Genomic DNA, 26,011 nt, shown 5'->3' with positions numbered 1-26,011 from the left:
TCACATCAGGTGGCCAAAGTTTTGGAGTTTCAGCTTCAATATCAGTCCTTCCAATGAACATCCAGGATTGATCTGCTTTAGGTCGGACTCGTTGGATCTCCTTGCAGTCCAAGGGACTCTCAAGAGTCTTCTCCAACACCACAGTTCAAAAACATCAATTCTGCGGCGCTCAGCTTTCTTCACCATCCAACTCTCACATCCATACATGACTACTGGAAAAACCATAGCCTTGACTAGAAGGATCTCTGTTGGCAAAGTAATGTCTCTGCTTTTTAATATGCTATCTAGGTTGGTCATAACTTTCCTTCCAAGGAGTAAGCATCTTTTAATTTCATGGCTTCAATCACCATCTGCAGTGATTTTGGAACCCCAAAAAATAATGTCAGCCACTGTTTCCACTGTTTCCTCATCTATTTGCCACAAAGTGATGGGACCAGATATCATGATCTTAGTTTTCTGAATGTTGAGCTTTAAGCCAACTTTTCCACTCTCTTCTTTCACTTTCATCAAGAGGCTCTTCAGTTCTTCATTTTCTGCCATAAGAGTGGTGTCATCTGCATACCTGAGGTTACTGATATTTCTCCCGGCAATCTTGTGCTTCCTCCAGCCCAGCATTTCTCATGGTGTACGCTGCATATAAGTTAAGTAAGCAGGGTGACAATATACAACCTTGATGTACTCCTTTTCCTATGTGGAACCAGTCTGTTGTTCCATGTCCAGTTCTAACTGTTGCTTCGTGACCTGCATACCTGTTTCTCAAGAGACAGATCAGGTGGTCTGGTATTCCAATCTCTTTCAGAATTTTCCACCGTTTATTGTGATCCACAAAGTCAAAGGCTTTGACATGGTCAATAAAGAAGAAATAGATGTTTTTCTGGAATTCTCTCACTTTTTCAATGATCCAGTGAATGTTAGCAATTTGATCTCTTGTTCCTCTGCCTTTTCTAAAACCACTTGAACATCTGGAAGTTCATGGTTCATGTATCACTAAAGCCTGGCTTGGAGAATTTTGAGCATTACTTTACTAGTGTGTGAGATGAGTGCAACTGTGCTAATTTGAGCATTCTTTGGCACTGCCTTTCTTTGGGATTGGAATGAAAACTGACTTTTCCAGTCCTGTGGTCTCTGCTGAGTTTTCCAAATTTGCTGACATATTTAGCGCAGCACATTCACAGCATCATCTTTTAGGATTTGAAATAGCTCAACTGGAATTCCATCACCTCCACTAGCTTTGTTGTAGTGATACTTCCTACAGCCCACTTGACTTCACATTCCAGCATGTCTGGCTCTAGGTGAGTGATCACACCATCATGATTATCTGGGGCTTTTGTCTATATGAATTCTTTAATTCATGTATTCCTTCACTGATTCACCTAACACTCCTATGTGTTCTGTTCTGAGTACTGCACGGAGAGTGGGAATGTAACAATAATATGAAATAAGATAAGAACTGTCTGAACTCTATTTCCCTCAATAGTAAAAATATCTTCTACCTTGAGAAAAGTTTATTGAAGAGTGTGATGAGATGGCATATGCTGAGAGTGTGAAAATGTTAATGGATATTGGCTGCTTTGGGAAGTCACTGATATGTCCCGCAATGAGAGAGTCCTGATTTCACAATTTTGTATATTTCTAAAAACCATTGATTATGTAGTTTAAAGGCAGTGACTTTTATGGTACATAAAATTTAGTTTAATATAATCTTTATTTTAAAAAGAAAAGCCATTGACTATTTTCTGTGAAATACTCCATAATAAATGTTTATTAAAAATTTATTTAAAAGATTTATACATACAAAACGTTTATGTCATTTTGTAAACATACAGTCAGTATGTTACATTGAATAAGAATGCACTGCTGGACACAGTCAGGTATCCTGTGCCCTCATATGAAGTTAAGGGTAGCCATATCCCCAGAGAAGAAGCTCCAACAAATGGTCCGAGAAATGGACAATGGTTGGAGAAATGGACAATTCATGGAGATTTAAGGCACAGGAAAGGTATCAGAGGGGAGGAGAAGGGGGAAGGAAGGGAACTATATATAAGGGAACTTCTGAAAACATCATAGAAGCTCACAGTTCCACTGTCATAATCCAAAAACACTCCAATCCTACCCGGAGGCCTTTTCACAAACTGAACTAAGGGTGGGGAGGTGGTGGACAGAATATACTGACTGTTCACCTTTGTAGAACACAGAAAAAATGCTTCTTCAGCACCAATACTGATACTGGTATCACTTGTGAAGATGCTTTTACAGACTCCCAGAACCCAGCTGGAGGACTGTGCCACATCCACCTCCCAGTAATGCCTCCCGGAGGTGAAGGCCCGAGCTCCCCAGGACACAACACATGGCCCCTGCAGGGGCTGTCTGGACGCGCCGGGGTGGTCATCCTCAAACAGCACACTTGCATCATCGAGGATCGCATGGTGAACGGTCGTTATATGAGTCAGAATATTATTCACTGCAGAAAGAGTAAAAATTGTGTAAGCCAGTTGAATTTCCATGTCTCTGAGAGGCAGAGCCTCTCTACACAATAAGCTTTTTAATTTTCCTCCTCCAAGGAAATCAAAACAAAGACAGCAAAAGGAGTTAGAGTGATTCTTCTCTGAAGAATAAAAGTTATTACTATCTCTGTGGCACACAGAAGTACATCAAATCAAAGAGAAAATTTTAAAAAGACATATATCATGAACTGGGTGAAGTCTGACTTATGTCAATCTCTTCATAGTTTATTTTAGTACTCACATAAAATCATTTATTCTTATATTAGAAAACATTTCTTGTGTCCTTTGTACTTAATACTATGGAAACTGCAGATGGCACTTTGTTATCACGTGGATATTTATGGGGGTATAATCTCTACCTATTACATTTTCAAAGGTCAAAAGAATTGATAGAAATCCATCTATGAATAATTTGGAAGCTTCAAAAAAGTTGTTCTGACTAACAGTGTTCATGCATCCCTTGCTTTAAAGATGTCCTGAGATTGAGAGCATTACAATTCTTCTGCCAAAGCCCATTTCAGTTTTTCTGTCATTTATTCCTAATTTTAGAAATAATAAATATTCTTTGCACGATGTGTAATAAATGTAGTTATAATGGAGTGAAAGTGAAAATGTTAGTCTCTCAGTCCTGTTTGTCTATTTTGGACCCCGTGGACTGTACGTAGCCTGCCAGGCTCCTCTGTCCATGGAATTCTCCAGGCAAGAATACTGCAGTGGATTGCCATTCCTTTCTCCAGGGATCTTCCTGACCCAGGGCTCAAACCTGGGTCTCCTGCATTGCAGGCAGACTCTTTATTATCTGAGTCTCCAGGGAAGCTTATACCGTAAATTAAAAGCAGCAATGATGGATTTAAGCTCAAGAGTGAAATAAACTGAGTAAACAACATATTGATGGTCACTCACAGAACTAAATATTCTGTCTCTTTATAATCACAGTAATACCCTGGTCACTCTCCTTTGCTCAAACTGTGTCAGATATATTTAAATATATGTGTATGTGTATATATATATGGTCTTGCATTTTCAGGAAATTACAGGTGGCAAATCAGACTTGGTGTATATAATCTGACTATAGAGGCAACAAAAAAGTCTGAAATGCAGTACTTGGATGCAGTCTCAGAAATGACAGAATGATCTGTTCATTTCCAAGGCAAACTATTCAATATCACAGTAATCCAAGTCTATGCCTCAACCAGTAATGCTGTAGAAACTGAATTTGAATGGTCATGAAAACCTAGAAGACCTTCTAGAATTAATACCCAAAAAAGATGTCCTTTTCATTATAGGGGACTGGAATTCAAAAATAGGAAACCAAGCCATCTCTGGAGTAACAGGCAAATTTGCCCTTGGAGTACAGAATGAAGCAGGGCAAAGGCTAATGGAGTTTTGCCAAGAGAACACACTGGTCATAGCAAACACCCTCTTCCAACAACAAGTGAGAAGATTCTATACATGGATCACCAGATGGTCAATACCAAAATCAGATTGATTATATTCTTTGCAGCCAATGATGGAGAAGCTTTATTCAGTCAGCAAAAACAAGACTTGGAGCTGACTGTGCCTCAGACCATGAACTCCCTATTGCCAAATTCAGACTTAAATTGAAGAAAGTAGGAAAAACCACTAGACCATTCAGGTATGACCTAAATCCAGTCCCTTATGATTATACAATGGAAGTGACAAATAGATTCAGGGGTTCAGATCTGATAGAGAGAATGCCTGAAGAACTATGGACAGAGGTTTACGACATTGTAGAGGAGGCAGTGATCAAGACCATCCCCAAAAAAAGAAACCCAAAAAGGTATATGGTTGTCTGAGGAGGCTTTATAATTAATGGTGAAAAGAAGAGTACCTAAAGGTAAAGGAAAAAAGGAAAGATATACCCATTTCAATGTAGAGTTCCAAAGAATAGCAAGAAGAGATAAGAAAGCCTTCCTCAGTGATCAGTGCAAAGAAATAGAGGAAAACATTATAATGGGAAAGACTAGAGATCTCTTCAAGAAAATTAGAGATATCAAGGAAGCATTGCATGCAAAGATGGGCTCAATAAAGCACAGAAATGGTATGGCCTGAACAGAAGGAGAAGATATTAAGAAGAGGATGCAAGAATACACAGAAGAACTATACAAAAAAGATCTTCATGACCCGGATAACCACAATGGTGTGATCACTCACCTGGAGCCAGACATCGTGGAATGCAAAATCAAGTGGGCTTTAGGAAGCATCACTACAAACAAGCAAAGTTAGTGGAGGTGATGGAATTCCAGTTGAGCTATTTCACATCCTAAAAGATGATGCTGTGAAAGTGCTGCACTCAATATGCCAGCAAATTTGGAAAACTCAGCAGTGGCCACAGGACTGGAAAAGGTCAGTTTTCATTCCAATCACAAAGAAAGGCAATGCCAAAGAATGCTCAAACTACTGCACAACTGCACTCATCTCACATGCTAGTAAATTAGTGCTCAAAATTCTTTAAGCCAGGCTTCAACAGTCCATGAATGCTGAAATTGCAGATGTTCAACCTGAATGTAGAAAAGGCAGAGGAACCAGAGATCAAATTAACAACATCTGCTGGATCATTGAAAAAACAAGAGAGTTCCAGGAAAACATCTATTTCTGCTTCACTGACTACACCAAAGCCTTTGACTGTGTGGATCACAACAAACTGTGGAAAATTCTTCAAAAGAAGGGAATACCAGACCACTTGACCTATCTCCTGAGAAATCTGCATGCAGGTCAGGAAGCAACAGTGAGAATTGGACATGGAATAACAGAATGTTTCCAAATTCAGAAAGGCATAAGTCAAGGCTATATATTATCACCCTGCTTATCTAACTTAAATTCAGAGTACATCATGAGAAATGCTGGACTGGATGAAGCACAAGCTGGAATTCAGACTGTTGGGAGAAATAGAAATAACCTCAGATATGCAGATGACACCACACTTATGGCAGAAAGCGGAGAAGAACTAAAGAGCCTCTTGATGAAAGTGAAGGAAGAGAGTGAAAAAGTTGGCTTAAAACTCAACATTCAGAAAACTAAGATCATGGCATCTGGTCCCATCACCTCATAGCAAATAGATGGGGAAACAATGAAACAGTGATAGACTATTCTGTGGGGGGGCGGGGGTGTGGTCCAAAATCACTGCAGATGGTGACTGCAGCCATGTAATTAAAAGATGCTTGCTCCTTGGAAGAAAAGTTATGACCAACCTAGACAGCATTTTAAAAGGCAGAGACATTACTTTCCTACCAAAGATACATCTAGTCAAAGCTATAGTTTCTCCAGTAGTCATGTACGGATATGAGAGTTGGACTATAAAGAAAGCTGAGCACTGTAGAATTGATGCTTTTGAACTGTCGTGTTTGCGAAGACTCTTGAGAGTCCCTTGGACAGCAAGGAGATCCAATCAGTACATCTAGAGGAAATCAGTCCTGAATATTCATTGGAAGGATGGATGCTGAAGTTGAAACTCCAATACTTTCGCACCTAATGCAATGAACTCACTCATTTGAAAAGACCCTGATGCTGGGAAAAACTGAAGATGGGAGGAGAAGGGAACGACAGAGGATGAGATGGTTGGGTGGCAACATTGGCTCAATGGACATGAGTTTGAGTAAACTTTTGGAGTTGGTGATAGACAGGAAGCCTGGCATGCTGTAGTCCATGGGATTGCAAAACAGTTAGACAAGACTAAGCGACTGAACTGAACTGACAGAGGTAGAAAAGATGTTAACAACTTCAGGAATTTATGCACCACCTTCATATCCAAAAAAGAAAAAAGAAACAACAAAAATGAAAGAAGAGTTGTTCCCAAGAAGCTCTAAAGAAATGTAGTCCTGATCACCAAAAGGCTGACTCTTACCTCTGAAGTTGTTCAGCATGTGTAGGAATCCAGAGACAGGCCAGGAAGGGAGCTCTGGGTTCATGGGCTGAGGCTTCTGCATCTTTCCCAAGTCAGTCCTGTAACAAAGGATACCAGTTCCATGTCAAGACCAATGGCTAATCACATGAGCATTGCAAATCAGCAGACTTCACTCCAGGATCCGATATGCTCTCAGGATTCTCCAACTTTTGGTAATTTGCATATACTATATTTTCTACTCATTTGAGAATATAAAAATGTTGCCATATATTTTACTAAATATAAATTACATCAAATTTCATCTTCCCCATTTTTCTCAGACAATATTCCAAATTTGCACTCACTAAACTTCATTCCCTTCCTCAATTCCATCAATTCAAAGATCCTGGGCATTTTATAGACAGCAAGAAATTCAGGCTAAGCCTTTGAGACTTCACACACAAAGTAGTCATCAAGGATGCATTCCGTGTCTAAACGGAAGTGCTCACTGACCAGATATGTTTACTCTTGTCAGTCCAGCAAAGTGACCCAGGCCCAGCCTGGCTGCCCTAGTCCTGAACGTCTCACTTCCCAGGGGGCAGCAGAAAGCTGCTCCCTGTGAAGTCTTGCCTGCAGGGGGCTTGCTGTGATGGAATAGGCTGAATCACTGCTACTCAGCATTAACAAAATCACAGTCTCTCTTCTCATGGTGGGGATTGTGCCTCTTTCATGCCCTTTTCACCTTCCAATTGACTAGGGTAGGTGTTTCCTCTGTGATGTCTTAGAAAAATCCCTTCACTAATTTTAATGATGGTGAGGCTGGAGAGAATAGGTCGAGTGGGTGGAACAAAGCCCAGAATGCCAGGAGATTCTCAAGTATATTTGATTTCAGTCAAATGAAAAGGAAACTACTGAGACTAAAGGTCAGAAGCCCTTGAAATTCTTTTGAAATAAAATAGAAAATAGCCAAAAAGAGAGTGTTGGTAATCCATATGCTAGGGTTCTGTACCTGTGGATGCACACGTGGATTCAATCTGTACATTCTGGGCTATTTATTTGCTTATTTATTTGTTTATTTTATAAAAGGATCAGAGCTACTATTCTAACTATATTTCATATACAGTGTGTACCAGTCAATTCCAAATTCCCAGTGTAAACTTCCCTCCCCTTTGCCTTTGTTCTGAGTGGAAAAAATTCACAAAAAATTCCATAAACTTCCAAAAATGTAAAAATTGAAAATGCCTCATACCCGGGAATGACTTATGTAGCATTTACTTTACACTGTATATATTAGTTGTAAAGTTGCCTAGAGATGACAAAATTTACAGGAGCATGCATATTAGTTATCTACTAATACTATCGCATTATGTATAAAGGATCCTGTATCCTGGGATTTAGATATGGGAGAGGACCTGAAATCAATCCCAGGTCCCAAGCAAGAACTGTGGGTCCACTTCAACAAAAAGACAAAAATGTTTCAGAATGAAAAATCATTAGTGTATACTCACGTTTCCAGCACATTTTCCAAGCCCTGCAAAGGGAAAAAAAAAAAAATATCATGTTAAACATTAGAGTTCTGTACTTTTCCATCTCCTTTCCTATTCCTGTTTCATAATAAGACATGGTTTTCTAAATCTCTTCTAAGTAACACTCAGAAGCAATCTTCATAACAGCTCATAATCTAAAACATGATAGGACTCCTCAGGTCTCATTAGAGGGGAGAGGGGCAGGAATGGTCTGCACAATGCTGCAGCAACATCTAGGTTTCCAGTGTCACTCACTGCCCACTGCTGTCTTCAGGAAGTGATCTCACCATTTATGGTAACAATTAAAGTAAACCGAACAATTGCATAAAAAAGAACTACAGATTGCATTAAAATGGATACCAGTTCTAAATATCTTGCCTGTACGACAGAAAGTACCTCAGTGTCTTCAGGAATTGTGGATAACAGAGAGTGGCAAGGGTTTAGGGGGATGTATACTGAGATTTACTCCAAGAAAATTAACTTTCCCCTGGTCACAGCATCTTGCTGATTGTGTTGTCATTGGTATGGATAGGTAATATCTCAGTGTCACAGCAGCTCGTCTAGAAGAGTGTTTCTCTCTCTGAAGAGGGACCCTCCTTTCTCACCTGGAGCAGCTCCATGTCTGGCTTGTGACACATCTCGGTCAGCTCTCTGTACATTTGTTTCAGACTTTCTCCCTGTTGAGTCATTCTGAACACACTCTCCTTGAGTTGTTCACAAATCTCCTTGGCTTCCTTCTCCAGGGCCTCCAGATGCATTTGCTCCTCCTCCCGGAGCAACAGAAGCATCCTCTGATATTCAAGCTTGATCATCACCTTCCTTACGGCCACATAGTCCTGCAGAAATAGTGGATCCAAAGCATTACTTATGTTCACATTCAAAAGAAAACTTCAAATATTATTTCCTTTGTGTCATCAAGGAAGTTCCTGAAAAACTACCACATGCATCAAACAGTCGTGAATATTTTCTGATCCTTATTGCCCATGCTTTCTCTGAATTCCTAATCTTTTTCTCTGTTTAAATAAAGTCAGAGTGATCCCAGACTGCCTCCCAGGGAGGATTCTTCCGGGTTCTTACTCTATCTATTATTTCTTCTCCGACCTGAGTCTTGTCTTTCTCTTGTTCCTTTCTCTGATTCTTCTAAGTATTCTTTCATGAAGTAATCCCCATTTTGTATATATGTATTTATTTTTTTTCCTGCATGCTGAGTCTCTTCAGTCATGCCCAACTCTTTGTGACCTTGTGGATTGACGCTCGCGAGGCTCCTCTATCCATGGGATTCTCCAGGCAGGAATACTGGAGTGGGCTGCCATTTCCTCCTCCAGGGGACCTTCCCAAACCAGGGATGTAATCCATGTCTGTTGTGGCTCCTGCATTGCAGGCAAATTCTTTACCCTGAGCCATCATTTTCCCTCTAGGTATGACTCTGTTCCTCTCTCCTCCTTCACAGTCACACTTAGTGCAATGTGTCTTATACTCCATGTCTGAAAGGGTTTATCCAGTCTTCAAAGTTTGGCCTTGGAATACATTTCATGGCTTGGTCTTCCAATATAGTAGCATTCTTTGAACTAGCATATATTAGCCTGTTCTAATTTCAATTACTAATCAGTCATTTGAAACCACTCCTCCAGGGAAGAGACCAGTAGCCTTTAACAGGAACTTACATTGACTTAAAAGAATCTAAGCTAAAATTATACCAATATTTATACAAATAAATAGGAACATTTTTATTCTTACCTTAAAGGACTGAGTTGTGGTAGCTTCCTGTTTCACATTGATTTTTATTTCTTCTCTCATTTTCCATAAGGAGCTCATTCTCTTCAGGAGTTTCTCCTGCAAAATACCCATGGGATTTAGTGACACAGAAGATGACACCATAAATTTAATCCACTTATTTATGAGCAAAGGCATTTATTAGTTACACAGAAACCTTGAGTTAGGATGCTGTGGTCAGATTTTTCCACATTAATTTAATGTGATGCCAATATTTGAATAGCAAGGAATAGAACTGTATACTAGAGAACTGGGGGAACTTTACATGTAATGGAATCCATTTTCCAAGATACTGAGACTCAGACTCTAACAACCCAAGTAGGAAAGCCTCAGGCTCCCATCAGAAGCCTGTGGCCCTGGTGCCATCCGCCCCACGATGCTGCATTTTCACGCATGTGGACAATTGGCAACAACCCTGAGAGGACACATTATAGGTGAGGATCCACATTCAGAAATCCCACCTCCACTATCTCCATCCCATCACCGTCATAGCATCCTCGACTTCCTCTCTGACTTAGGAGCCTCTAGATCCCAAACTGCTCTAGAGGCATCACCTACCCGGGACTCCTCAGCAGCCCTGTGTATCGGACTGTGGCTGTGAGCTGCGTGCTCGGGGTGTTCAGAGCAGGGCCCACAGAGCAGGCTCTGCTCAGCCTCACAGAAGAGGCCTTTGGCTTCCTGGTGTGTCACACAGATCTGCTCCTCAGAGCTGTGGTCGTGGTCGGCTCTGGCCTGTCTGGCAAGGGAAGCCAGCCTCTTGAGGACAACATTGGTTTTGAAATCGGGCCTCTCTGCTATTCCCCTGCACTCAGGGCAGCTCCTTGGAGTCTGGCCTTCTTCCCAGCAAAGGCTCAGACAGGGACGGCAGAAGCTGTGCCCACAGTCTATGGTGATGGGGTCCAGGAAGTAGCTCATGCAGATGGAGCAGGTGAGTTCCTTCTGGAAGACCTGCAGTGTCTCTGAATCCATGTTTCTGAAAATTAAAGAAAGAATAAGAGAGGGTAAGAGAAAAAGTCTTTCTTCTGCCCTCATCAGGAAAAATGAATCCTTTGGACAAAGTCCTGTCTTGAACTCTAATTTCCCTATTTGTTTACCTCCCCAGAACAAACCTAGAAATGGTGACTATATACACCTTGGATTTTAACTCTTTTACAAAAGATGAAATACAATAAAAGAGTCCTTAGCAACTTTTCTGTTTAAAATAAACCAGGATTTCAATCATACTAAAATTATTAATCCATGGAGAAGCTTAAAGATTACTGTGAGTGTGCTCAGTCTTGTCTGACTTGTTGCTATGCCATGGACTGTAGCCCACCGGGCTCGTCTGCCCTTGGGATTTCCCAGGCAAGAATCCTGGAAAGGGTTGCCATTTGCTTCTCCAAGGGATCTTCCCAACTCAGCAGCTGAACCCGTGTTTCCTGCAGCTTCTGCATTGGCAGGTGGATTCTTTACCACCTGGGAAGCCCCTTAATGATTAGAATGGAGGGTAAATGTTGGGATGACTTCAGAGTTACTTTATTAGCTGAGTCTGACAGAAGCACACACAGAACCTCAGTCTATCTCTCTCTCTCGATCTCCATGACTCCCTGACTGGAACCCACACTAGCACACCCTTAGTTTCTCTCCTCAAGACTTTAGTTCCTTCTGTCATCAAAGTGACTGAAGCGTTTTTCTAAAGACAAAGAAATTTGTTTACAAAGAATTTAAACTTCATATAATCAATGTTGGCTTTAATCTGATGTCTTAACCCTAAAGAGTTCAGAGCTTGCTTCCAATTTAAATAACAAAACTGCTTCTTTCAGGACAAGAAGGAGAAAAAAAAAAGTCACTTCTAGTTCAGGAAATCAAGTTTTCCTGGAGTTGGTTCATATCATCAGAGCATGTCATATTTTGAACTGCTGAATGTTCAAGTACCACAATAATCAGGAAACAATAGTCAGCATGTATATAATCATTTGTAAACTGATAACATCATGACCATGATAATATTGAAACAATAATAAGATAACTTAATATGTGTTGCCTAGTATTTCAAAGCATTGAATTAAATCCTTTTCTATGGATTAACTGCTTTAATCATCTCAACAATATTTACTAATTTTCTATTTTTACCCACATTTTATAAGGAGGTTACTTGATATAGTGTGGGTAAAAATAAGTTACTTGTCTGCAAATCCCACATGGAATCAACGCGTGAGGAAGTGCTCAAACATAGATAGTACTGACAGAATAAATACAACTAGCTTTTGTGACCAGGACTGCCATTAAAGTTTTATTTTTAACTGAACATATCAGAATTTCATTGTACCTTGATCAGAACTCACCTTTGGTTGTAGTTAATAAAATTTTCCACTCTTTTTCAGTAGGTAACTCTCAAATTCAGTTCAGGATTTAGGTGCTCCACTGCTGATGGCAGAAACTTTCAAAAGTCTTCACAGCTCAGCCAACTCCAAACACCAGAGCTCTGGGCTCCAGAGAAGATTGAGCTTGGTTCTTGCTGGATGCTTCATATTCTCCAATGACCACGCCCATTTCTTCCAAGTGATAGGGTTATCAACTCCGTGAAAAGGTATAGGTGCACATGATTAGATTTTGCAGACTTGAAAACACATCAGGATACCAATGATTGAATTCAAACATTTGAAACCTACTTGATTCAATTGCCACAATCCAACCTCTGATAAAAGTTTAACCATGAATTTACATTTGTAATTCATGAAGTTTTTGCTTTGGAATAAACTATCCAAGTATGAATTTCACATCTGCATTTAATGAACTATATTATAGTTTTAATAGCACCTACTCATCTAGACCTATCACCCACTAGATTCACTTGCCTTTCTGAATTTGCCTGCATTCATTCGGTGATATTTCTTCAGAATGAGGAGTCCCTCACATTCTATTTTTCAACCAAGATACTCAAGCTCCCCCAAAATACCACATACTGCTCTGGGCAAGACAGCCAGAAGTTGTTGTTTAAATAACTGAATTCCCTAGGATTGAATTTCATATGTGGCTTTCACGAACTATACCATAGCCCTAATTGCAGCAACCAGTAATCTCACCAGTAACAAGTGAGAATGCGTGCATGCTAAGTCTCTTCAGTTGTGTCAGACTCTTTGTGACCCCACGGACCATCGCCCACCAGACTCTTCTGTCTGTGGGATTTTCTAGGCAAGAATACTGGAATGGATGGCCATGCCCTCCTCCAGGGGATCTTCCCAACCAAGGGATCGAACCCTCAGCTCTTATGTCTCCTGCATCCGCAGGTTCTTTACAACTAATGCCACCTAGGAAGCTCACAAGTGAGAACAGGACCTGTGGTTTTCCTTCTAGGAGTAGCAGTGACTCAGCTTCTTCCATCACAGCAAGCCCACTTGTTCTCTAAAACACAGTGATCTTTGCCTTACCTGACATGGAATAGGGGAAGGGAATGAAGTTCAATGAGTAAAAAATTGAAATAATGTTTGAGAAAAATGGGAAAGTTTAAATTGGATATAGTTTATATTTTGAAAACATAATATGGTAGTATTTTATATTCCCAAAGGTGTCATTGCTGGTTTTTAATTTTCTCTGTATTATAACTGAACCTATTATTCATTGCACAAAGAATATTTATTATTTGTAAAATCAGGAATAATTGACAAAAAAGATTAAAATTGTCTTGGGCCAAATAATTGTAAGGATCATATGTGGAATCTAAATATTAGATCAATATCAAGTAACTGAAAGGCAAGAGATATGTGAACATGGTTATCCAGAACATCCTTTTTGAAGTTTCCTGTATTCATTGATGAATTCCTATCAAAGTTTTGGACCTTTGAAAATGTAATAGGTAGAGAACCCCCTCCCCCCAATAAATATCCACGTGGTAGCAAAGTGCCATCTACATGCTCCATGCGTTTAACAAAAGGGACACAAGATAAACTTTCTACTAAAAGATAAAATAATGTTTTGGGTGAGTCCTGAAATAAAGCATCAAGATTACAGAACACGTGCATGCTCAGTCGTGTCTGACCCTGTGACTCCATGGACTGTAGCCCGCCAGGCTCCTCTCTCCATGGGATTTGCCAGGTAAGAACACAGGAGGAGGTTGCCATTTCCTTCTCCAGGGGATCTTCCTGACCCAGAGATCGAATCCAAATCTCCTGCATCAGCAGCATGGGCAGGCAGATTTTTTTACCACTGAGCTTCCTGGGAAGCCCAAAAGTATCAAGAGGCTGACATTGAATCAGCCTTCACAGCTTATAATATACCTCTCTTGCTTTTGTTTTACTTTCTCTATGTGATTGGAGGTGTTTGTATATGCTGTAGAGATAACCTCTGTTCTTCCTAGAAAAGTCAGTCTGAACTCTCTGCGGTTTGTGCTCTGTCTTTCCTAGGAGAGGGAAACTGAAATAACTCATTGAATAGAGAGACTTTCTCTCTGAGGATATGAAAATGTCATTAACTGACCTGATTTTTCTCTTTCTCCCTTGGATAACATTCTCAGTCAGAAAATTACCATTCACAATGTGAGCCTTTCAGAGGATGATACAAGTGTGATATTTCGAAATGACCAATACTTCATTTTTCCTTTAAAACATAAACATCTAGAAAAAATCTAAGTGTTGCTACAGAAAAATATTGCATCAAAAATATTATATAAAGTCTTCAGCTCCATAGTTTGAACTCCTACAGCTCAGAATTCCGTGGCCACCGCAGCGGGAGGGAGAGCAAAAAGCAGTCCTCAGGCCTCTCTGACCTGCAGAGCTGGAGACAGGCAGCTCCAACCCCGACTCAGGGTCAAGGTTTCCACCTGGAGATGGGCATTTGGAGTCCTAGGGAGACCTTAGACTCTGTTCTTTTTCTGGCATCACCACTGATGGAGCCACCTCCTTCCACAGGGACCTGCCTTCCCCGAGAGCAGCGTGTCTTTCAGGAGAACCTGGTCTGCCGGGGTCTGAGCCCGGGCCGGCCTGGTGGTCAGTGCATTCCGGCCCCACAGCTGAGGGACCCGCCCGAGGGGGGCGCGCTGAGCTGGAGGTGCTCGGACACCCACTCCGGGGGCTCCGGGAGGGACGCCAAGTCTGCGTGGCCGCAGGGCTCAGAGCCCGCCTTTGGCCCAGTAGGGAGTTAGGAGGACGCGCGTGTGGTGATGGGAGAACGGCTGTATTCCCAGATCTTGAACGGGCTGCTCCAGGGAACCCGAAGATCTTTTCGTCTACAAGTGCCTGACGGGGCCCCGGAGTCCGGGACGTCCTGAGGATACTGTCTTCCGATGGACGTGGCCCGAGTGTCAGAAAAGAACTCAGATCCGCGGGCACCAAGTGCGGGTTTTGGCGAGAATCACTGCTGCAAACAGGGGTGCTGGACCACTGAGCCAGAGGGTGTCCGTGGGGATTCCGGGGCTGCGGCCTCATCGAGGCTCTCAGGAGCTCCACTGCCACCTGAACCCTGCAGGTTCCCTGGCATTGCACCTGGCCACCCGCCGCTTCTTCCTGTGCGAGGCCCCGAGAGTGGTTCTCTGTCCAGGGTGAACTCAGGAGAGAAGCGACAGAGTCAGAAAAAGAAAGATAAATATCATGTGATATTGACCCAATGTGGAATCTAAAATAATGGTACAAATGAGGTTATTTACAAAAGAAAGACACAGATGGAGAAAGCAAGCTTAAGGTTACCAGGCTCTAAGAAGCAGGGTGGAGGATGGGAGGGATAAAGTGGAGATCTGGATGATCATCCACCCATTCCTATGCATAAAACTGTAATAAATAAGGATCTACTGTGTAGCATTGGAAATTCTATTCTATACTCTGTAATGACCTGTATGGGAAACAAATCTTTAAAAAAACTGTGGATGCATGTATTTATATAATTGATTCACCAGGCTGTACAAGAGAAACTAACACAACCTTGAAAATCAAGGATATCCCAATCAAAATTTTAAAATAAATAAATTTTCTCATCTAGTAACCTTCCCTGAGTGAAGTGTCATGGCCCATCATTGAATAAACAGAAAAATGTTTTGAGGACTAGAATGCAAACACAGTATAATAAAGAAAATCTGAAGGGATAGTTGCCCAAGCTTAACAGACAATATAATATTTCTTTCACAAATTATCTATTATTTTTTAGTCAATCTTGTATTGTACAAAACAATGACATAATCATTAACTCCACAACCTAGCATCAATATTTCCACTGTGCATATATATTGAATAATAGAATGAGAGGGTATGAGGTCATATGCAAGGACTGAGGAACAGGTATAGAGTCTTAGAGAAAAACCACCAACAGCTACTGTGTCTGGAGTTACAGACATAAAGAGAAAAAACAATAGTGTGTAACCTAAACAGAAGAACAAAACAAAAAATAGCAAATAAAAATATTCTGAAGGAAAAATTTCATGCAGAACTGACTGCAAAGAATAAAATGTGAAAGAATTTTAGTTCAGATGAGGTTGAGAATACCTATCAGAGACTAGAGGGCTATCTCAGACAGTACAGTCAGTGGTATGTGGGGAAGACTGAGTGTCCCGTGTTGAAAAATAGAATCTGAAGGACTCTGCTTTCTGAAGAAGTGTCACAGAGCAAATGCAGGCAAATTCAGACAGACAACTAAATCTAGTGGGTGATGAGCCCAAATGAGTCAATGAAATTAGGACTATTATATTGTTCATGAAATGAAGGTATGAAAAATCATATTTGGGGAGTTCAATTATTTCCACACAAACAACTTCATGGATAACAAGTGTAAACCATGGTGTGACTTCATCAGAATGAAATATGTAAAGACATATATATGAGACACACACACATATATATACACATTTTTGTGTATGTATATACATATGCATATTTTTGTGTGTGTGTATATATGTATGTGTGTATATATACACATGAGAGGAATTTGTATCAAAGGAGTCGAGTGAGATTTGAAACCATGCTGCTCCCTTTCCTTTCTTCCTCCAACAATTCCACTCTCTCATTCAGTTTCCTGTCTGTATCGTTTCTACCACCAACCTGAGCAGGTTGTCTAGGAATTTACAGCTCTTTAATGGTAAGATTTAAGAGATTTTTGTCCTAATTTCCGAGTTCCATGTCACTTAATAGCTTCCCATTTTGACCACAGATTCTTTAGAGTGAGAGAAGTTTGAATTAATCGGATATATTGGAGTTAGAAACTTACCGCCGAGGAAGGGTTTAGGAAATTTGAGAAAGTTTCTCAGAAACTTGTTTGGTGTGCGCAGTGCACGTGCCCTTAGTCATGTCTGACCCTTTGGGATCCTTTGGACTGTAGCCCAGCAAGGTTCTCTGTCCGTTGAAGTTTTCAGTCAAGAATACTGGAGTAGGTTGTCATTTCCTCCTCCAGGGGATCTTCCCAACCTAGGGATCAAACCCGTGTCTCATGTGTCCCCTGCGTTACGTTTTATGTGAATTCTTTACCCATTGAGCCATCAGGAGAAAAAAACAAACCAAAAACCTAGATGACATAGGAGCTTCCTGATAGCTCAGTTGGTAAAGAATCCGCCTGCAATGCAGGATCCCAGTTCAATTCCTGACTCAGGAAGATCTGGTCGAGAAGGGATAGGCTACTCACTCCAGTATTCTTGGGCTTCCCTTGTGACTCAGCTGGCAAAGAATTCGCCTGCAATGTGGGAGACCTGAGTTCGATCCCTGGGTTGGGAAGATCCCCTGGAGAAGGGAAAGTCCAGTATTCTGGCCTGGAGAACTCCATGGACTGTATAGTCCATGGATGGCAAAGAGTTGCACAGGACTGAGTGACTTTCACTTTTAGATGACATAGAGGCAGGAGACCAGGAGAGGGCGCTGTCTCGTACTGTTAGGAACTTTACACCTCGGAAACCAAAGGAGAGTCCAATAAAATCTTTTTTATCAATAAAATTGTCTCTTATAGAAGAGCCTCCACCTAGATTCTTTCGGGAAAAAAATAACAGGCTATGACTTTCTGGGAGTTCTGACTGGAAAAATATCAGTCTCAAGCACAATCAGCAAATCTACAGAAGAAATTGGGAAATACTGTAAAAATTCTGAGATTAGAAAGGGTAGGGAAATCATAGCTATGTTTCTCTGATTACTTTTCATGGCACAGGAAAGTTGTGACCTGTGTATTGCTGCCAGTTCACAGCAAGAGGCTGAGCCTGACCATCACCCAGTGATGGCTCCTGAAATGAGCTTTGGGGTCACAGGCCCGCACATGGACAGCAAGACTGACTCATTACTGCAGTGAGGATTCCCGCAAGAGTTCCTCTTTTGGTGCCACAGGCTTCATCAGTGTTTGCTAATACACATTAACCTGAACATGTTCATCAGAACTTCTTCTCATATTATATAAATCAGGCGGAAACATCAGGGGAATCTGTATCATTCTTAGAAAATCTTTCTAATTTTTCTTCTTGCCTGTCTGCTTCCACTGTCCTGACTCTCGGAGGCACTTGCCTCTGTTACCTGCAACCTGGGGAAAATTAGCCTACAAGCTTGAAGAAGTTTATGAATTTGAATCTTAAAAGCATAGATAGCAAATGTTAAGCAGTTTATACCTTGAAGGCTTCAAAACACATCACTGCAACAAAAGAGGGCAGCAGGAAAAAGGAGCCCAGAATAACTTCAGATTCAGAGACACAGGAGATCATATTCACTATGAGGACTATTGGAGTGCATGTATGTTTTCCACGTAGTCTGATTTTTTTCTAATAAAGACCCAGAAGTGAAATTGAGGGAAAATATGCTGATTTAGGACCTTGTGGTAGGAAGGTACTATTTATTAATACTTTCAAGATTTTTGGTTTTATTTTCATTACTCTATTAGGTTTTTCCAGGAGTCACGTATGGATGTGAGAGTTGGACTATAAAGAAAGCTGAGCGCCAACGAATTGATGCTTTTGAACTGTGGTGTTGGAGAAGACTCTTGAGAGTCCCTTGGACTGCAAGGAGATCCAACCAGTCCATCCTAAAGGAAATCAGTACTGAATGTTCATTGGAAGGACTGATGTTGAAGCTGAAACTCCAATACTTTGGCCACCCGATGCAAAGAGCTGACTCATTTGAAAAGACCCTGATGCTGGGAAAGATTGAGGGCAGGAGGAGAAGGGGACGATAGAGGATGAGATGGTTGGATAGCATCACCAACTCAACGGACATGAGTTTGGGTAAACTCCAGTAGTTGGTGATGGACAGGGGGGCCTGGCGTGCTACAGTTCATGGAGTCGCCAAGAGTTGGACTTTACTGAGTGACTGAACTGAACTGATTGTGATCCACACAGTCAAAGGCTTTGGCATAGTCAATAAAGCAGAAATAGATGTTTTTCTTGAACTCTCTTACAACAATATGTTACAACACTAACCTGTTGTGTTAATCGTAGGAGAACTTGGGTCTATGAGAACTCTGTATACTACACAATCTTTCTGTAAATCTGCCACTGAAGAGGCTGCCTGCTCCACTATATATAGTTGCCTTTTTTGTCAACAGTAAGGTTACCATAGGTGTGTGGGTTTTCTCTGCGATTTCTGTCCTGTCTCCTTGATCTGCATTTCTGTTTCTGGGTCAGTACCCTGCTCTGATCACTAGTATAGTCTGAGGTCAGGGAGTGGGATGCCTTTAGCTGAGTCAGCTTTGAAAGTAAGTGGACGACCTGTGGTGTCTGGGGGAGTCCCGCCGTCCCTGCGGCCTCAGGGGTTCCCGGCGGAGAGGCCAAGGTGACGCTTGTTTCCCGGAGCCTCCCGCAGAGAAGGCAGATGGAGCCGCTGCAGCTTCTGCGGGGAGCGGGCTGGGCCTCGACCTGGTGCGGGTGCGGCTCAGCAGCTGTCAGGCGGGGACGTGGACCGGAGCTCACACTCTGCGCCTTTCCTGTCCCCAGAGGTGGACATGGGCACAGATCTCTGATTCCAGTCGCCCATGGCAACCGAGGAGAGATCGGGAGGAATTTACAGGGAATGGCAGTGACCTGAGGGTCGGTGGACGCTAAAGGCCTTGCTTTCTTCTGAATTTCCATCAGCCGCCCCTCCATCAGCTTTCCCTGGTGATCTGGAACTTTCGGCTCCTGGGGCTCCCCCCTCCCCGAAGCTGAGGCTGAGGAAAGGGGCTGAGGCCTGATCCTGTCGCTGCTTGGGGGACACAGGGAGCTCACACGGAAGAGGAATCGCCGCCTCCTTGTTTGAGTCTCATTTGTTGCCTGCACTGGCCTTCGCTATCTCTTGGTTCACTTGCTTTGTTTCCCTGCTACTTGAGGCGTGGGATGCTTCAGTGCTGGTTACAGCAGAAAATAAAAATAAGTTACTTTAAAAATACATTGCTAGATTATGTTTTTATATATGACCTGCTACCTCTAGTAACTTACTCAAACACATGTATTTTATACAGATAGATTTGTGCTAATTGTGTAGAATTTGTATGTACATACCGCATATACACATTTCTTCTAATAGGTAAAGTAAATGGGATGGCCAATATTAGGCTGTGAGCTTTAAACAGAAAAAAAATATGAGATGTGCCAAGTCTATCCGAAAAAAATGATCTCATTTGGTCAGTAATTTTAAAAATAAAATCTGTGAATTAATGACTTTCAAACATAGACATGATGAAGGAAGATAATGTTGGAGATGCATAGCAGGGAGATGAAAATTCTGAATCTGCCAGTGGGAAAAAATCTGTGTTTTTACTTTAACCCATTAAGCTGGGGAAACATAAATGATATGCTTTGACCTCCAGCTATCTTAGAAATCAAATGAATAGACAAGACAGAATAACAATTGCACAGTATTTCCAGGGAGATTATATTTATTTCAAGAAAACAAACTTACATAGTTATATTACATTAAAAACATACATTTCAGAAAAGAAGGTGAAGTTATATAATGTCAAGTGGGCACTAAATTAACAATCTCCATTATTCGAATTCCTGACCCCTGGGGTCAGAGTTTTGACCTCTGCCTCATCAGTGGTGTCCAGAGCAAAGAAAAGGTTTGAGAGGAAAAGAGAAGAAGCAGTGGAGGAACCATCCACAAATGAGGGAACTCTTGGACATACAGGCAGACTCACAGCACCACCATCAGAAACCAGGAACACCCCCACCAGGCCCAGAGGCCTTCTGACAGATTGAGGTGAATGTGGGGAGGGGGTAATAGCCTGCACTGACTGTTCTCTTTGATACAAAGAAGCAGAAAACTTCCCTCCGAGTCAAGGACCGTGTCATTCTCCCAGGATCAAGAACCATTACAAAACCCCATAGCCCAGTTGCAACAGCCCGTCACATTCACTTCCCAATAATATTGATCTGAAGTAAATGACTCAACTCCCCAGGCAGATCGTGGTGGAGTGTTGTTGACACCAGAATGATCAGGACCAAGCCAGCAGACATCTCAGATCTTCAAACAAAGGGACATCGCGAGTGACTCTTTCGTTATCTGAGGTAATGTACAGTGTGTGTGCGCCCGTGTGTGTGTGCATGCACATGCGTGTGTGTGTGTGCACGTGCATGCAAACACAGGCCCAGTCATGTCTGACTCTTTGAGACCCCAATGACTCTAGTCCGCCGGCACCCCATCCATGGAATTTTCCAGGCAAGAGTACTAGAGCTGGTTGCCATTTCCTTCTCCAGGGGATCTTCCTGAACAAGGATTGAACTCACACCTTTTGTGTTTCTTGCATTGGCAGGAGGAATTTTTACCTCTGTGCCACCTGGGAAGCCCCATATAATAATATTACATGATAGATATTTCAAATCTCAAGCTAATGAAATTTTTTTTTGTTATGACTCTGAAAATTAATTTCCTGTCTCTTGTTGACATTATTCATTAGTATTTTATGTGTAATATGTTAGGTAGATTTTCAAAAACTTTAGTAAATATACAGTAATATTTCAGTGTTTTAACCCTTTCACTTATGTATTTGGTTCTTCATTCACCTTATATTTATTGTGTGCCACATTCTAAGTAATGAACTGGATAGTGGGAGTAGAGAAGTAAATAAGGCAAAGACCTTGCTTACTCTCAGAATTTGCAGTACCCTAGTAAAATGCACCTAGTTATTTAAAGAAATTTTGTTGAATATTATGATAAGATGGTGTCTAACCAGAAAGTGTGATTTAATAGAAACTAAGATGGTCTGGACACTCAGGAAAAACTTCCTGGATAAGCTGTTGATGAGATATGATATGGTGAATGACTAGGGTTTAGAGAAAGTCTAAATGTTTGACAAAGTGAAAGGATTTCACAATGTCTTTCAACTAGAAAGACACACAACTAGATCACTCTTGAAGAAAAACTGAGTTATTTCTTTAGTTTATGAGGCTGCAATATATACCACTTCATTCTTCTACTCAAATATGACTCAACTCTGCAAGGAAGACACATTTCTTAAAGAGTACATGAAACTTATGGCATGCAACTTTTATCCTAATAAAACTGTTATATGTAAACCAAATATCCACTGATTATATTTGAGAAATGCTCCACAAGTGTTTTTATTAATAGATAATTTAATTAACAAAGTTATCCTTTCAACCTGATTATGCTACTTAATAAACACACAGTCATAATGTTCCATTAAATCACAGTGACATCAGAGACAATCAGGTATCATCCTGTAGCCTCACGCAATGTTTCATGGCTGTATTTTCCTCAGACAAGAAGGTCATCAAATAAACCGTCACAGAACTTGACAATTCACGGAGACCTAAGGGAACCGAAAGCTCCAGATGGGAGGAGAAGGAGGAAGGAAGGAAACTACATATGACGGATCCTTTGGAAACATCATAGAAGCTCACAGTTCCATCGTCATAATCCAGAAACACTCCAATCCTACCCAGAGGCCTTTCCACAAACTGAACTATGGATGGGGAGTTGGTGGGCAGAAATTAACGATTGTTCTCCTTCATAGAAAATTGAAGAAATGCTTCTTCAGAATCCATACTGATGGCGGTATCACTTGTCAAGCTGTTTGTACAGACTCCCACAATCCAGTCAGAGGAGTTGGTCCCATCCGCCTTTCAGTACTGCCTCCCGGAAGTGGAAGGCCTGAGCTCCCCACACCTCAAGAGTCTCTCCACCCTGGGTTGTCTGGACAGGCAATGGCCGTCATCTCAGAAAGGCTTATATTGTGAGTGGTCATTGTCTGAGTCAGAACGTTATCCACTGCAGAAAGGGCAAGTATCAGATCAGCATGTGGAATTTCCGTGTCCTGAGAGGTAGAGGCTCTCTACACAATGAGTCTTTTCATTTTCTTTCCTCCAAGAAAACAGGAAATGAATACAAAAGGGAGTTCAAACTGGTGCTTCTATGAAGAACAACAGCTATTATTATATCTATAGCATATGGAAACTCCTTAAATCATGTAGAAAAAGTAAAAAATATATATATAGATATATCATGAACTCTGTGAAATCTGACAATGTCAAAATCTTGACAGTTTACTTCAAGAGAACATAAAATTTAATTTTTCATTACTTTGGAAAATTTATTTGTGCCATTTTTCTTTAATGTTATTTAACATATAGACAGCAATTTACTATTACATGGCTGTTTTGGGGACTATAGTCTCTACCTCTTAAGTTTTCAAAGTAAAAATATTTGAGAAAAATTCATCAATGTATTGTTTGGATGCTTCTGAATGGATGTTCTGACAAACCATGTCCACATACCCCTTGCTTTTCAGTTGTTTTGATATTATCTAACAGCATTACATTTATTCTAAGACAATTTTCATCTATTTTCTCAAAAGTTAATAATTATAAAAATAACAAATATATGTGTACAATGCATAACAAATGCAACAGTAATATAGAACAAATTAAAACCAATCAAGGCCATATTTAAACTTTCAGGAATGAAATAAACTGAATAAACTTACATGATGGTCTGCTACACTGACAAATAAAACTTCTGTTTAGAACCAACTAACCAACCTTGTTGATCTCTTCTTGCTGTCCTTATTTCAGATGTAGCTAAAAATATATGACAAGGCCACATACTATTTAGCATAAAAACAATAAAAACATAAATATTCTCTTCTGCTTAGTACACTTGATTGCCTATTCTGAAAATGACTGGAATATACACTCTGTTCCTCAATAAATGCATCATTTTAGTAAACATTTCTAATTTCAGTGTCAATAATATGAAAATGTTAACAATGATAATAACTGAAAGGTTGGTATCTTAAATCACCTCATGTGAACTTGACTGACGTCAGCTTTTTAATCTTTATTTTTATAATCTTTAGCATATGAAGTCACATTTTTTTTCTGGTGATCATTGTTCTCAATAGATGTATTAGTCTCAAAATATTAATAAATAACAGCTTACACACACACAAAACATATATTAGCCTAAATTACCACTTTAAAATATCTTCATTTCTTTAAATGGAGGAAATACAGTTTGTGCAACAAGCCGTTCTGGGAGAACACAATAGCTTCACATGAAAATATGAAATAGAACATTCTTTTTTTTTTTAATTAGTTTATTTATCTATTTTTTAACTTTACAATATTGTTTTGTTTTGCCATACATTGACATGAATCCACCATGGATGTACATGATTTCCCCTTCCAGAACCCCCCTCCCACATCCCTCCCCATCCCATCCCTCTGGGTCATCCCGGTGCACAGCTCTGAGCACCCTGTATCATGCATCGAATCTGGACTGCCGATTCGTTTCACATATGATCATTTAGATGCTCCAATGCCATTATCCCATATCATCCCGCCCTCGCCCTCTCCCATAGAGTCCATAATACTGTTCGAAATAGAACATTCTTTAACTGTTGTTCAGTCGCTAAGTCGTATCCAACGCTTTGAAACCCCCCAAAAACTGTAGCTCACCAGGCTCCGCTGTCCCCTGCTGTCTCCCAGAGTTTGCTCCAATTCATATCCATTGAGTCGATGGTACTATCTAACCTTCTCTTCTGCCTCTCCCTTCTCCTTTTGCCTTCAATCTTTCCCAGCATCAAGGTCTTTTCCAGCGAGTTGGCTCTTTGCATCAGGTGGCTAAAGTATTAGAGCTTCAGCTTCCACAACAGTCCTTCCAATAAATGGTGCTGCTGCTAAGTCACCTCAGTCGTGTGCGACCCCATAGATGGCAGCCCAGCAGGCTCCACCGTCCCTGGGATTCTCCAGGCAGGAACACTGGAGTGGGTTGCCATTTCCTTCTCCAATGCATGAAAGTGAAAAGTGGAAGTGAAGTTGCTCTGTCGTGTCTGACTCTTAGTGACCCCATGGACTGCAGCCTACCAGGCTCCTCCGTGCATGGGATTTTCCAGGCAAGAGTACTATTCAGGGCTAATTTCCTTTAGGATTGACTGGTATGATACATGTAAATGAAGTCAAATGGATTAAAGACCTAAATGTAAGACCATATACTATCAAACTCTTGGATGAAAACATAGACAGAACACTCTTTACCATAAATCACAAGAAGATATTTTTGTGAGCCTTCTCCAAGAGTAAAGGAATTTTTTAAAAAATAAGCAAATGTAATCTAACTAAACTCAAAAGCTTCTCCACAGCAAAGGAAATTGTAAACAAAATAGAAAGAAAACCCACAGAATGGGAGAAAATATTTGAAAAAGATGAGGCCAACAAGAGATTTGTCTCCAAAAGTTTATAAAGAGTTCATGTGGCTCAATTTAAAAAAAAACTAAAATATGTGTAGATGGGCTAAATAGACATTTCTTCAAAGAAAACATGCAAATGGCCAAGCAACACATGAAAAGATTCTTGACATCAATATTTACTGGAGAAAGGCAAATCAAAGCTACAGTGAGATCTAACATCCCACCAGTCAGAATGACCATCATCAAAGCTACTACAAACAGTAAATGCTGAGGAGAATGGTAGCTCAGCATTGAGACTGCTAACATGTGCATGATCGTGCCCTCCAGAGACATGGATTCAGCCTGGGACCAAAAGACGCAGGCCCAGTCACTCAGCGCTTTGTGCAATAAAGTTTATTAAAGTAACAGTGAAAGCTTGCTGGAAAAAACTTCCAGCAAAGTCACTGGAGGAGGCAGGAGAGTGCTTCCCTCACTAGTTTAAGCGGGGGCCTTATGTACTTCTCAGCTGGCTGCTGAGAATAGATAAAAAGAAGAGCTCAAGGTTGTAAGAGTTCCACCAGACCCTTTCCCAAGGCACACACCCTGAGATCATATGACGCAAGATTAGCCGGGGAGAATGGTACTGGGCAACGGCTCAGGGGTACGAGTCTTGAGAAACAGGTTCCTGGGCAAGATTTGTTCCAATTATAATCATTAACACAGAGCCTAAGAAAAGCATTTCCACCAGTAAGACATTGTGCAGTATGATCATTAATTCCTAGAGAGGCCAGTTCTCAGGCAAGACACCTTGCTGCACAAGGGATAAGGAAAGCATG

General features: G+C 40.9%; 1 protein-coding gene and 1 pseudogene across 1 annotated transcript; one reads left to right on the top strand and one right to left on the bottom strand.

The window, feature by feature from the left end:
• Window positions 1-26,011, top strand: part of LOC145522433 (tripartite motif-containing protein 64-like) — a 94,602-nt pseudogene that overhangs the window by 6,242 nt on the left and 62,349 nt on the right.
• On the bottom strand, window positions 1,974-10,616 carry LOC145522733 (tripartite motif-containing protein 64-like). Its single transcript, XM_081531718.1, has 6 exons — window positions 10,206-10,616; window positions 9,612-9,707; window positions 8,467-8,710; window positions 7,792-7,801; window positions 6,370-6,467; window positions 1,974-2,461 (listed from the first exon to the last, which is right to left on the bottom strand). Exons 1-6 carry the CDS (start codon window positions 10,614-10,616, stop codon window positions 1,974-1,976), a joined length of 1,347 nt encoding a protein of 448 aa, XP_081387844.1.

The sequence above is a fragment of the Giraffa tippelskirchi genome, chromosome 10, assembly GCF_054371585.1.
Source record: "Giraffa tippelskirchi isolate mGirTip1 chromosome 10, T2T-mGirTip1v1.2.pri, whole genome shotgun sequence".
NCBI classification, from domain to species: Eukaryota; Metazoa; Chordata; class Mammalia; order Artiodactyla; family Giraffidae; genus Giraffa; species Giraffa tippelskirchi.
This window is presented reverse-complemented; position numbering and strand designations above follow the sequence as displayed.